This window comes from Amphiura filiformis, chromosome 4 (assembly GCF_039555335.1).
Source record: "Amphiura filiformis chromosome 4, Afil_fr2py, whole genome shotgun sequence".
Lineage (NCBI taxonomy): Eukaryota > Metazoa > Echinodermata > Ophiuroidea > Amphilepidida > Amphiuridae > Amphiura > Amphiura filiformis.
Window position 1 is genome coordinate 37,439,797 of NC_092631.1, and position 15,473 is coordinate 37,455,269.

At 35.6% G+C, this 15,473-nt stretch overlaps 1 protein-coding gene across 1 annotated transcript in view; it reads left to right on the plus strand.

Annotated features, from left to right (window-relative positions):
• LOC140150855 (syndetin-like) overlaps positions 1–14,225 on the plus strand; it is a 76,685-nt gene extending 62,460 nt beyond the window's left edge. The window contains 3 exon segments of the mRNA XM_072173002.1: positions 5,395–5,493; positions 9,262–9,352; positions 10,189–14,225. Coding sequence (XP_072029103.1) covers positions 5,395–5,493; positions 9,262–9,352; positions 10,189–10,302 — 304 coding nt within the window. The 3' untranslated portion in view covers positions 10,303–14,225.
• The last annotated feature ends 1,248 nt before the right edge of the window (positions 14,226–15,473 follow it).

The window sequence follows — 15,473 nt, forward strand, 5'->3', positions numbered from 1 at the left end:
ATTTAAATTCACAATAGTGTTGTGAGCTATTAGACGAGTTGTATATTATGATATTATGAAATATTTATTTTCATAATCTATTATTTGTATAATGATGGAAATTTTAACATAGCACAATATACATGTACAATTAGAATAAAATTGACAAACATTAGATAGTCCTTCGCTAAAAAAGGTTAATTTCATCAACATTGAAATATAGAAATAGGTCTTGCTTTTTGTTGGATATGAATATGTGCAGTTTTAATGTTTTAGTTCCAAGTCGAGAGCCACAAGACTTTAATATTGAATGACCGGTGGCTTGACTTCCATCTAATGTTTTCTCTTAGAAACCCAATTTCTGTTGATTGTTTCTTAAACTTGGACAAAATAAAACATAAAACATGCTGTCAGATGCAATAAGAAGTTTTTGTCAAAAGGCTTGATGATCTCAAAAGGTCTGGACTTGTGGGTAAATTTGTTTCTTTTTTTTAGATTCTAAAATAAAAGACAAGGCTTACCACACTGATTATTCTTAGCTTTTTTGTTGTTGAAAGTTTCAAACAGTTTGTTTCTTTTTGGGATAAACTATTAAAAATGTTTCAAGGTGTCAGCATCTCCTTAAAAAGTATTTTTAAAATCCCATTCTACAACAAATATTTTTATGCCTCCACCGCGAGGCATACTGTTTTTGCAATGTCTGTGCGTCTGTCCGGATGCTATATCTCGGGCATGGATGGGCGGATTGACTTCAGATTTTCATAGATAGGTGGGTTATGGTCAGAAACCCTGGATACTTTTTTTTGGGTGGGGTTCAAGGTCATATACTGAGGTCAAAGATCATTTGAGGTCAACTTGTAAATTCGGTCTCATATGAACAATTCAAATCCTATGGGCATGAAACTTGGTGGGTACAGTGAACATTTAGAGCCAAATTTTTGGAAGGTCATTTTGGGGTCATCTGGGGTCACCCAGGGGTCATCTGAGGTCAAATTAGTAAAAACTGTTGTATGGGCATGAAACTTGGTGGGTACAGTCAACATTTAGGGCCAAATTTTTGGAAGGTCATTTCGGGGTCATCAGAGGTCATCCAGGGGTCATTTGAGGTCATTTATACTTTGCATGACTAGAGATGGGGCAGATGATCCATGATAAAAGACCTTGTTACAGTTGGTTCCGATCAGGGCATAATGCCCGATTGTCAGCTACACTTGCCTGTCCTGTAAAAATACCCCGACCAGCTATCTACGGCAACCCTCTTCACCAGGTCACTTGTGCCTGGTGGATGTTTCGTTAGCGTTATCTCTTAGATTTCAGCTTTTAATGCCTAGGTATGCTCAACATAAAAAAAAAGCATTTCTTCCCTGTACTGATTTGCTGTTCAGTGCAACATGAGCCGATAGTGACAAGAAATACTGTTGACCCATGTTGCACTGAATAGCAAATCATCAGTACATGGAAGAAATGCATTGTGGGAAGTGTGTGATATCTTCTCTGGATCATTAGATTGTAATCCCATTTCATTCCACCTCATTTTGCATTAAAAGTTATCAATCCAGGCACCAAAGTCCAGTAATCATTGTCCCTGTCATCTGGTAAAAATGTTTGCACTATTATACACATGTGTCACTTATTTGGGTATAATCAAGGAGAGCTTCGGTCTTAAAGTAGTTATTTATGTATTTAAGTTGAAATGCGCACAAAGCGCACTAAAAGTTTTGATTTTCTACGCTTGGAGGGGACACAGAATCGATTTTAAATATGCTGAAATGGCTGATTTGATGGCTGATTTTGGGAGATTCACAGCTAGTGATATTTTGTGTCTATGGCGAGTGGAAAATCGCTCGCTAGAAATTGAGTTAGGGCGAGTGGTGTGTCACCTCAAACGGCAAGGCCTGAATACCTATCACAAATCTCTAGTAGTTGCACACAGTACACTGTGCAAACAGACTGTCAGTGTATTTGTGAGGGTGATTGTAAAGTGTATGAGATTGTTACTCATGCTAAATATCACTGAACTGTTTAGTTTTGTATCATGGCTTGTCTTAAGACATTTTGAGGATACATTTTATCTTTTTATATATACTCATTATCAATGACTTGTATGCAGGGGTCGCGCTAACCTGCGTTTCTGCGCGTACAGCGCATATTTTTAAGTTTGGGCGCATATATTCATTTTTGCATATCAGTTCAGGGGTTTTCATGCGCGCAGAAAAATGAAAACATGTGAAAGAAAAATAAAAGCTTCGATCTCCAATATTTACGGCCCGTCCAGAAATTATGTAACATAAAATGCAATGTAACATAAATGTTGAATTGAAGTCGCCGTAGCATTGTAACATAATTTAAAAATAGAAATAAAATACACACCACCGGCATAATTACACAGATTGCGATATTGTCTAGAATCACTGCTGATGAATTATTGCAGTACTGAATGATGACACACGTACGTGAGTTGGTAATTTCTAATTCTAGGGATCGGAAAGAAATGCTTTGTGGGTGGTGTGTAGAGATATGCCATCAGTGAAATACGACACAATGATCGGCCGTAGAAGAAAAAAATGACAAAAATCTGCCCTTGAATTATGTTTTATAGTCATAATACTCCAGTAATCCAATAAATATCATAATATTTGGCCTAAACTTGAACTCATTTGCAATGAAATGTCATTTTTTATTGAGTAAAGCATTGCTTCCATGTGGTGCCAATGGTGTTGAATTCTGCACTTTGCCGAAGTTGAACTGCATTTTGTGGAATTCGGCGAACTTTTATGGCATAAAGCAACACTTTTATAGTAAGTAAACTGCTCGGGAACTTTCTTAAAAAGCGAGATAGCTGGTTACAGGCGAGAATCGTGCCGTGAAAAGCGAGATCACATTTTTGCTGGGCTAAACAACTATTATACCAATGGTACCGGTAACACATCATTATAGCCAAAATCACAAAATCTGATACTGATACATATAAAATGGTACATTCAATACTTGACAGATTAGAGAACCCTCGTTTTAGGATTTGAGCGCATATTTTTAACACTTTCAGGGGGTTCAGGGGTTCTGAGAACCCCTGGTTTTAAAACCTAGTGCTACCCCTGCTTGTATGTGAAACATGTTGTTAGCTCAAGCAATTTACTCAATGAAGTTCTTTAAGATGAGGTTCAATTTTAATTTTACCATTGAATTGAATTGTATTTACACATTCAAGGTTTTGAAGATGAAGTTCAATTTTATTTCTATATTTTCTGTTTGTAAAATGGCTATCACAAATTCAAGCAATTGTACATAAGCTCAACCAGTAGCCAAAAATTGACAAAGAGCAAAGTTTGTAATGGTGAATAACTATAAGCCTGTCAATCATTTTATGTACAACTTGTAAAAATTAATGAAGCAACATTGTTATAGCAAATATATATATTATTTTGTCATAATTGCCAGAATTCCCCGATGAGAAGAGGTGGTAATTATAACCAACTCCTCAAAACAAGTTTGTTAGAATAAAATGTGATGAAAATGATTAACATTATCTAATCCATCTTTATTCTAAGTTGTATATTTTTTTATAAAGTTGTTCATATTGCTCCTTTATCTAAGTTGAGCACTTTTTGAAAATAATTTGGTTTATAATAACCATGTATTATTTTGTATAATATATCATAATTCCAAGTGAGAGTAAAACCAATGATTGGTAGAGTGCTCAACCATTTGGGAGCATTATAATAATTACAAACAAGGAACAAGTCACTCTTTAAAGTGAAAGAGTGAGGTCTTGTTTCAAGACCTCACGAAACAATTCTGTAAAACTGAAAATTTTGTTCCTTCATTACTATGATTTCAGTCATTACTGTGATTGCTGTTGTAGAGTATAGATTGTAGTGATAACACACTGAAGATAATTTTTTAATTGTTCCTTCATTACTATGATTTCAGTCATTACTGTGATTGCTGTTGTAGAGTATAGACTGTAGTGATAACACACTGAAGATAATTTTTTAATCGAAAGCTTTGTGCATAACTTTACACTGGCCTGTTAAACTTTGTTGGAACTGTGACACGATCAAGGGAAATGAGTCGGATGTCGTTAATATTGATTTTGAGATATTGGCAAAGAAGGTGTCAAAATTCTTTTGTTTTATATTGTTTTCAGCGATTGATTATTTGATGTAACTTCGCAAAGAAAAGTCATATCAACTTGGGGCTTTCAGTTTCTGAAAGCTCTAAATGTCCTCTTTAGAAACATATGTAAAACTCTTTTTCGACCAGTGTCAACATGTGACTCATTCCCCTTGATCATGTCACAATTATATCATTATATCTCACTAGAGATCCAGGCCCTTTCTCCGGCTTGTTGCTGTTGGTAGTGTACCTGTTGTTTGCCTTTGTTCCTTTTGTTTGTAATTATGATATATATATATCAATATGTATATAAAATATCATTTTTTGTAATGTAATGAAACAGTACAATTTAAATATATTATTTCATCATATACATGTCAGCTTAACTTGAAAGGGAACAATTCTTTCAATCTACCTTACTGCCTAAAGCTAGTTTCTTTTTACGCGATAATTAGGAAGAGCAGTCAGACACCGCTGAAGGACGTAGCCGCATACTATATTGTTTTGGGTCATATCTTGTTTTACAAGTGTGACATGTTACTTGATTTTATGTGTTGTAACATTAAGTTTACGGGGTGGTCACATCTGGTCTTCTTGGCCTCATGAGCATCTCCGCAATATCATTGGGCTATTCTGGTTGAAATCCATACACCCCCTATGGAAGACATGACCTTAATTCTCCACACAGGGGTGTGATTTTCAAACGGGGGTTACCTGAATGGGTGACTCTGTTTGAAATCTACCCCCCTATGTGAGAGATTAAGATCATTCATGTCTTCCATAGGGGGTGTATGGATATCAAACAGAATAGCCCATTGTTTGAGTATTTTTGTGAAAGTATATTTTGATGTTACAATAAATTTGAATCAAGTTTGATATGATATCAGGCGTGTAACCAGCCTCTGCATTCTGAGGGGTCTAAAGCCAGGTCACTGTGTTTGACTTATAAATGACAGGACTCATAACATTGTGGATTGATATAGAAAAGCAAGCACACAGAAGTGCAGTACCCATAATAGTTGTGATTTGCGTAGCTTGTGATTGGCACATACTTATGTGAATTTACACAAGCATAAGTTGGCACTTTATTGATGTTCGCATCAATAAAGAACAAATAATTTTTGCAATTTATAAGTCAAACAAAGTATAGAAGGGAAAAAGTATCCAAAAAGGTTGATTTATCATCTCCTAATTACCATTGCTTGTGTCTGTTTGTATTATTTGATGTTATAGTATTGGAATAATTATGCTAATATGATACTCAAAGTGTACATGTCTTCAATAAATTTGATGTTATAGGTATGCCAGTGCAAGGAAATGCAGCAATGAAGGAAGAGCTTTGATGCAGTTAGATTTTCAACAGTTCCTCCTTAAACTTGAGACACTCACAGAAATAAGGTTAGTATTGTCAAGTTTGTTCGGCTTATAACCCTGTATTGATATAGAATGATGTACATACAGTTAGACGCAGTGCTTACGCATTGCTTGATGCGTGACCAGCGTACACTTATATGTATTTATGTGAGCGTTAGTTGGGACTTTATTGAAGCCGGAATAATTTTTGCCTAAGTTGAACAAACTTTTTAATTTTCATATTACATTTATTTTTGTGCTTGTCGTGATCCAAGTAGCTGCAGCAGGAAATTATTCCTTTTGTGTGTAGATAAGTGCAAGGAAGTTTATGATTTTAAAAAGCACTCCAACAGTACAAAAGTGGGAAAGTGGTACATGTATTTGTGGCTATGACTGACACAAATTGGCGTGAATGTCAGCAGAACCAATTTGGGGCATGTCATCAGTCAATGGCATGTTTCTTTTAATAAATAAAAGATAACATTGGATTTCTAAATTTGGATTTTTTTTACAACCACTTAAAAGTGGGAATTTTGATGCGATTATTTGTTCACGCTTAGCCAATTTTTCAAATATTTCGCTAAGCTTCCTCACATTAACCTAAACACAAAAAGAATTTATTTGTGCATTGTTATTTTCACTGTAGCACCTTATAATGCAGAAGGCATAAAAATAAATGCAGCACAAAAATTTAGACTTACAGTAACAGGCATGTGTGGCAATAGGGACATGCAATGTATCAATCAGGGTGTTTATAGTGAATAATTTGAGTATACTGTATATGATAGTCCTTGTATATATGTGATGCGATCAAGCAAAATCAGTCGGAACTCGGAAATATTAAATTTTTAAATTCTTAGGATAGGATAGTAAAAAGTATTTACAAAGCTGGATTTTGCAGAAAACCCCATTGAAATTGAACAACCAGTTCCAAAGATATGAGCAATTAAGGGAAGGGGTTATGAACGTTTGGACAGTATTTATTGTGGGACATTAGAGCACATCAGACATATCGAATTGCATTCTGAATACGAAGAATGTCCTTCTGATATCAAATAATTTTGATTTTTTGAAATTTACAATGTAATACACATTTTATGGCAAATCATTAAAAATTGATATTTTTGATATTTAACAGTACTTGAAGTAAACTTTATAAATCTGATGATTGATACTTAAAGTGTATGTAGGTGGGATGAAAAGCCAATGATCAATTGAAAATTTTGACCTTTCGTATTGAAGATATGGATTTTTTTTCCAAAACACCAAAAAAAAAAAAAAGGTCTTTTTGGGAAAAACATCCATATATTCAATATAAAAGGTCAAAATTTTCAATTGATCATCGGCCTTTCCTCCCAGCTACATACACTTTAAGAATATATCATTAGATTTATAAAATTTATTTCGAGGACTGTTATATATCAAAAATTTGAAACATATCAAATTTTTATAATTTGTCATAAAATTTGTATTATATTGTGAATTTCAAAAAATGAAAATTATTTGATATCAGAAAGTCATGCTTCGTATTCAGAATGCAAAAAATACTGTCGAAACGCCATAAACGCTCATTCTAGATCCCTTAAAGAGTTTCCAAAACATCAGGAAACAAAAGGAAATATTTACTTTGTTTGGCTATATCTCAAAATCAATATTTCCGAGTTCCGATTGATTTTGCTAGATCGCATCGACATATCACATGTACCGAAACTCTTGCTGTTTATAGTGAGACACAGTTACAGCACAAATTATATACCAACTAACATTAGCGTATATTTTTCAATGACCCAGAGGTCACTGGTTTTAAGTGTAGGGTGTGTGTGGGGTGTGTTGTAGGGTGTGCATTCTGTGCGAGTGAGAGGGGGTGTTACTGAGGGTGTATGCATGTGGGATGTGCGGTGGGAGCATGGGGGTGGGGGTGTGCAGGTGAGATGTGTGTGGGGGTGCTTGGGTGTGTGTTAGTGTTTGTATGCATGTATGGGGCATATGTGCTGGTCATCAATGCTCATTTTGATATTTTCGTAATTTCTCGTATTTGAGTATTTTGATGGTGTTGAATTTGTATGTAAAATTGTTGCAATTCGGCATGCTCATAGTGGAGAACATGTAGCTTCTGTTTTCATAACCCTTGGGATGAGAAGCGTTCCGAATGTCTTGCGCGCATCCTACGCATCATGAAGAAACCAGAGGCCGATTTAGGGGGGTATCCTCCTAACTTTTTGTTTGCAGAGCGGTGCCATGCCCCCCCTAATTTTTGCAGAGCTGTGCCTGACTTTGTGTGGGCACCGAGCCGTGGTCATGGAACCCCCTATTGAAAATTCCTGGACCCGCCCCTGGAAGCTGCTACTTCCAGTAAACACACAATTTATTCTTGTGTGTTTATAGTTCAATTATCTCGTGCCAATATCCTTTGGTTGAGAAGGATATTGATGTCCAGTACATACAAATATGGGTAGTGTCTACACTGAGCAAGTTTCCGGATAATTTCTGACCGGATAGAAATTATACCACAATGTACCGCACATCTGCTCCCACTATAAACATGCTGAATGTGGAAACCTATCGGGCTATTCAATTTAAAGTCCACATTCCCCCTGTGGAAAAGTTTGTAAATATATTCCACAGGGGGAGTATGAATTTCAATTGGAATTAGCACATTAACCAATTCTAATTGAAACTTACCCTTCCTCTGTGGAAGATTCAGGTTGAATCTTTTTCAAAAAGGTGTATGAAAATCACTAGAAGTCCCAGGAAATCACAAAGCCTATCAATAGAGGTTCTTCATTTATCGATTGACTCAGAGCAAAGGAATCAAACAGTGTGCTATACCATATGATAAAGTCATTCCAATTTGACATGTCCTACTACTGCCAAAAAAATGGGGCAATAACTGAAATTTGGATATTGTTTTCTGATACCATGCATCAAGTTATGTTGAAGGAACTTCAGTAGTACACCATATTGACGGTATAATGCATCATAGGCAAAACCTCTGTGGAGGAGATTGTGTTATTCAACCCTCTGGACCTTGAGGTGTAGCGTGCATACTATTCAAGCTATTTCTTTTTGAGGGGTACTGCTTTTTGCTGAGTGTTGACGATAACAAATGTTGTGGGTGATGCAATAGTACTTTCAAATGGTTTGTTTTACTAAATGAAATTCTGTGGTGGGAAAAATGTGAGACTTTTATTTTTTCTTGGAAATAATTGATTTGCATATTTTTTTTAAATTGAAAATCATAAAAGAATATAATTTTAATCATATCTGTCATTTTAGATCCAGTTGACCGCCGGGCATGTCAGTCTGTGATTTTGGTTGCCTAGCATCAAATTGGCAGCTTGGCCAGCCATTCTATGATCCCTGGGGATGCGCAACCCTTTGAATGAATGAAAACGGGCCAAAGAGTAAAGGAATATAACTGGAACTGAAAATAGATACAGCGCAAAATGACATTTGTGTGTGATTGAATTACAAAATATGTCAAGCTGATGTTTTTATATCTGCTGATGTGCGAGATCGTAATAAATAAAAATACTCCAAATGTGAAACATTATAAATAGGCCAAAACTGGTTCCTTCTGACATGGGAAAAAGTTTTATTCTGATACATTTTATTGTTGTTTATCATCCACCAGGAAGATATTGATATACATGCCACATGATATTTCTATATATTAATTAGCATTTAGTTCAATTTTTAGTTTAATTTTTTTTCAATTGTACAAATTGTTCTGAACAAAAAACCTTGTGATTTGCATATTCTAGTTAAAGCTTTTGATACAAAGCTGTTTGTTTCTTGCATTATTTTTCACAGGCCCATTCCAGACAAAGAATATGTAGAGACATATGTGAAGGCTTACTACCTCTCAGAAGCTGATATGGAATCATGGATTAAAGAGCATAGGGTATGTACATGTTACACTTTAGCTTTGCACCTGTACATATCGTTATGAGTTTGGCAAAATGCTGAATATTGATTTGTCTCTGCCAAATTTATGTTACGCATTAATATGCTCTTAAATTAAAGAAAATGGTCAGGTGGTGCAGCACTGCACCATTAACTTAAACAAACCCTCTTTCACTAGCTTATATGGATGAATTGGGGTTAAATAATTTACATACTGCCTTGTGACTACTAATGTTAGTACCCTACCTTCAAAGTCAAAAGAGTGTGTACCATGAATTTAACCAATCACGGTTTGGCATTTTGCCAAACTCTTAAAGATATTACTCATGTTTGTTGCACCTGTTGTGACATTCCTCTGGACCACCATCTTAGTAACTTGCAAAGGTTTTGAAAGCCAATGAGGGACTCAGGGATGCATTTACCCGCTCCCCGACTCAAACGCAGTCACAATCCGATTAAGATGCTAAATAGTTACATTCTTATATATCGTTGGGTGCATCACATACTGTTCTATGTAAGAAAACATGTATTTCAAGAAACCAGCATTGAAAATCTTTGTACTGGATTTTGCTTTCAGCTAGAGAATAAGATTCATGGAGAGGGTCCTTACAAGGTTTTGGTTAGTCCACTGGGCCCTTAGTCTTCCTTACCTCATCTTTCCTTTGGCTAAACTTTGCATGATCACATTTTCTAATTAAACACCATTACGTCTTGTGATACGTCCAATGTATCTAAGCATCAGCTATTGATGACTCAAATATAAAATTAAAATCCAACAAGGCACAATCATGTATTTTTTAGCCTTAACTCACTTAAATTGACTCTTTTTTGCAGGAGTATTCATCCAAACAACTCACCAGTCTTATCAACTGTGCCATCAACAACAAGAAAGCAAGGCAGAGATTATTAGCTAGTGTGGAGGATATGGAGAGGGCAAGAGTCAGGTAGAACACAATGAATGACTGGTGCTAGATGATTTCAAAATCTGTCCCGACTGGGTTTCTTAGGGTTATCAATGAGTTTTGCAGTCCTGACATAAATGAAAGGAGAAATAAGAATATAAGTCTACAATATGGTACGCCACGCCACCCTGAGCTGCACTTTATTCTGTGAGCATGGCCCGTTCTAAAAATGATCAGAGGGTGTATGACATGAGTCAGTGGCGTATTCACAGACTACTACAGATCATGTATCAACAGTCAAAGTCCCTGTACATTGTATGCTGTGAATTCTCGCATGTTCAGACGGCCGATTGTTTGATTGTGCAGTGGCTTACAATCACGCAAGCGTTGCGTGCCTAAACGCGATAGACTGTAAAAAACGCGGTATAAGTGCGTAGCAGTTTTGCCTGTCGCATTTCATGGAACAATCGGCCCTCATTATCGGGTGATGCTGAGACTTTGACTGCTTGGACGCGGTCTGTTATCTTTTTCGTCCATTGGTGTACTCCTCCCTCGTTATGTCATTCATTCTGCCTATCCCCAGACACTATGGGGAGCTTCAAATTATATATATAATATATTACAGCCAAGTCAAGTATTGTCTATTGGACTTTGATTGTAGATGCATTAGTATGCAGCCATGAGTTGTACCTAGACCAAAGAGCCATTCCAAAGAGTACTGTACATATCCCACCCTTAATTCAGAGATGGCTGTGTGCTGTTGTTGTTTTTTGACGGGCAGGGGGTGGAAGATTCTTAACTTAATGAAATATTTGACAGTAAATGCTTTGTATGTCCCTATTTTTTCTTCCTTACATGGCTTGAAAACTTCCGTTAATTTGCTACTGGTGTGGAGAGAGAATGCAGACTTTCCATTAATAAAGTTGATATTTGCTGCTGCTGTATACGCCAAAAATATTTATTGCATAGAGACGTTTTTGCAATTTGGAGCCAAAGTATATAATAATATATATCGCGTAGAGATATTTTTGCGATTTGGAGCCAAAGTAGCAATTTGCAGTTGGTTAAATTGGCTGTTGCTGCATCCCACCCCTTTATGCGCAATGCATTAATAAACATTTTGTGTGCAGTTATTTTTGCGGCTGTGGGTGGGTTTACGAAAATAAATCCCTCACAAAAATAACAATATTTATAGTACTGGGAGTAATCTCACAAAATTGGTTGCGGGTCACAAAATGGGGAAAAACTGGTATGGAACAGTAGCTGGAGTGCCAACTTTATATCAAACCATAATATGTGATGTAATCAAGCAAAATCAGTTGGAAGTTGTAAATAATGATTTTGAGATATGTTTTGCAGAAGACAGAAGATATAGTCAGCATATCTTTTGAACTGGTTGTTTATTTTCAACAGGGTTTTCTGCAAAATGCAGCTTTGCAAATGCTTGTTACTATCCTATAAGAAACTGAAAATTGAATATGATCGACTTCAGACTGATTTTGCTTGATCACACCACATATATTAGAATCATGTTCATTTACAATGTATTTTGCAAATTGCTTTAATTTGATATGTAATATACCATAAACCATCTACAAGAAGATATGCCTCCAAAGGAGTGGATTTTTTTAAAGACAGAAACAACAGGCAGACACCCTCTACAAAGACATAATTGGTTTACAATAATTCATGTTTGTATAGCCAGTCAGCCACCTGTATTATAGTTGCTCAAACTCCAAATAATGTTTTTTGTGAAAGGTGTCTGCCTTAGAAATATTTATATGCATAGATACATTTATAGGCATAGATGCTTGTACATGGAATTCTACGGTATGTTGTAAGTGGTCAGTATGTTAGAGTAGGTGTAATCCCTATAAAGAATCCTTTCAATTTTCGTCTTTCAAAAACTACATGAATTTATGTTGCCGTATATCAAATTATAAACAGAGAATATCACTTGTATATAAATTGTAGTCAGTTCGTTGGTTGATTGCAATTCAATATTTTGGCCCCACACAAATGTGGGGTTCATGTTATCATCCAGATGGTTGCCAGGCTGGCTGGCTGCTTGCCCGTGTGGTTGGCTGCCTGCCTGTGTGGTTGGCTGCCTGTCTGGGACTTCCAGGCGGAAGCAAAACCATTAATCCACTGTGCCGCTTAAACGCAATAACTGATTAACTTCATTATTATGTTTTCAGGGTTATTTGGAGTTAAGAAAACCTAATAATGATAATATTGGATGGCTTATTTCGCATGATACCATAACATATCGGATTCGTCATAAAAATATCGAACTCGCCATTGGCTCGATGTTATGGTATCATGCTCAGCCATCCAATATTATATCAAACTTGGTATGGTGATAGGATATGGTAGTTTTGCGTCATGTTGTTTGCATATTGATGAATATTAATGAATATTAATGAGCTTATTTGCATATATTCCATATTATTTGTATTTTCAAACCCTACCTTATTAAACCTAGTCATCCATCTTTCACCGAGTGATTATATTTCGACCATCACACTCATAGACAGTTAATATTTGTATAATATCGATCCTGCATTGGGGGCCTTAGCCACACACAGTATGTGTATTGTCCATGTACAGGAAAGAGACTGCTTCCTTGTTGTGAGACTTGCATATGCATTTACCTCTTGAGAGTTCCGATAAAGTTGTGGTAAATGTATGGAATATGAATTTTGCCATGGCAAATGAGTATTATATTACATATTCTTGATCAAGTAATAGAATTGATGTATAGGTGATATAAAAACAAACAAAAAAATCAACTGACTTCAATTTTCGTAATAGCAATGATATAAGATGTATACTTTTTTGTCTCATTTTACTCACTGTACAAGTGTACATTGTGAAGTGGAACAATCCATCTTTCACATTTTATCCAACACACTTTTTGACGGTTATTATTTGTATAGGCCTACTATTATTATTTTCAAACAGAAGATGTATGCCTGCATATAACAAATTTATGTATTCACTTGCACTGTTTTGAGGTATTGTAATCCTTTCATATAAAACTGACCATCCGCCACAAATGGGCTGTAATTTTGGCAGAGCCTGTTTTGAGATACGGTACATTGAACCTCTCACAAACAATGTAACATATCAATGTAAAGCTTATTTTGAGGAAAGGTTGCCTGTTCAAAGTCTCAAAAAGTGAAAATGACAATATTACAGCATATTTGTTGTGGACAGTCACTTGTTTCATGCATAGGTGGAGTGGCTACTAGTAGCCTACTATGGTTATCTTTATGTGGGCCACTTAGTGTTTGCCTCTTTTTTGACTGCCACCAGGGCTGAAAAAGCAAAATGGGATGGTTTATTCAGTTCATTCCCTGTGGCTGGTTCAAATACCAAGTCTGTCCTTTGTTCATATAATGGCTTGCTCTGAAGGCTATGAAAGGGAAAATGTGATTGGTATGGACAGCATATGAAGAGCTTTGTTGCAAAACCCCTTACATCCATTTTTGACTTTTTGAGAAAAGCAGCTTTTTTCAATTGTGGAAGTATGGCTTGTTCGATTTGATTCAATTTGGGTTCGGATAAAGTGTTGATGGATAGAAACTAAAAGAATAGGTTTGGTACAATTTTCAAGCCTTCCTATTTATTTTATTATTAATTTAATATTGCGCCTTTTGTGGATGTAAGGGCTTTTGCAACAAAATAAATTTACCCCTTTTCTAGAAACCACCTTTGCAATCAAATTTGAGCCCATTTGTTTGCACTACTTTATGTAACTTGACTAATGCTTTCAAAATCAAAAAGAAAAATTGAAATATCTCATTTACTTTTTTAATTATGAATTTTTAATTAAATCCGGGAAAATGACATTTTTGAGCATTTCAGGAGCTACAGCTTTTGTTAATAACAATGATTTTTTTCAAACATAGTGACCCCAAAACAATTCCTTTTGGTTTTAATAGTTGAAGAACATTCAAGGCTATCATTATACATCAAAAATTATTTTCCTGAAATTCTATGTTCATTTTATGTTCAGATTTCGGAAATTCCCAAGATTTCCCAAACGGAAATATACGATATTTCGGAAGGGAAGGTGGTATGAAGGTCAAACAACCACCAGAATGTGTATTTTTACCCACACTATAATGTCATGTCAATAACTCAATTTCGGCCAAAAGTGGATGTAAGGGGTTTTGAAACAAAGCTCTTCATATATTGTAGACATAATACATGTCAACCAGGGTTATAGTAGTACCTTAAGTGGTTTTCATACTGCTGAACATGTGATAACTAAACCTATAAATATGCTCTTCTAGTTGAAATCCACACACCCCCTATGGAAGACATGAACTTGACAGGTTGTGTAGAATTCAACCATTCAGGTAAACCCCATTTGAAATTCACACACCCTGTGTAGCAGATCAAGTTCATGTTTTTTCCATAGGGGGTGTATGGATTTCAGTTGGAATAGCCCAACATCTCTCTGTATCATACTGAGTGTAGACAGGGATGGTATCAATTTTTTATAGGACTTGCTTATTATTTTTACCATTCAGTCAGCAGTATTTTATGATAATAGATAAAAGTGAAGTTATTCCAGATGTTAGAATATAATATACAGAAGATATACCTGCTAATGTCAGGTTTGTGTATAATCCATTGTGATCATGTTATGTAACATGTTTTTGTATAGAAGGTATATTTATATTTAACATTTCTGTGAATTGCTTTATAATTGACAAGCATTGTTAGTAACTTGTTCCAGCCATATATCTATAGTACTTCATGATATTTCACCAGTTTATAATAGGGTTGTCATTAGCTCAGATGATCCTCAATAAAGTTGTTACTAAAGATTTTGTGATTAGAGGAAGGGGCGGTCTTCGGATTTGTTTATGCTCTAGTGACACTAGATTGGACTTGCGTCATACCATGAGGGCTCGGATTAAGGGGTCCGCAGGCAGGTTTTCAAAACATTTTTCAAACTGGGAGTGTCTACATGTATGTGCTTTTCTTAATTATTGGTAAATAGCTAGATAGTGTGAGCAGCTATCAGCTGCATTAAGTGTGAAACAAAGCACTGTACACTTCAAGTATACTATCTGTTAAAATCAATTTTGAATTATTGTACAAACGTATCTTAAAGGCTTAATGTTTTGCAGAAATACCAGTCAAAATTAAATTGTTTAGCTACAGTTTATGCAAAGGAAATGAATGGTGCAATGCACTGGC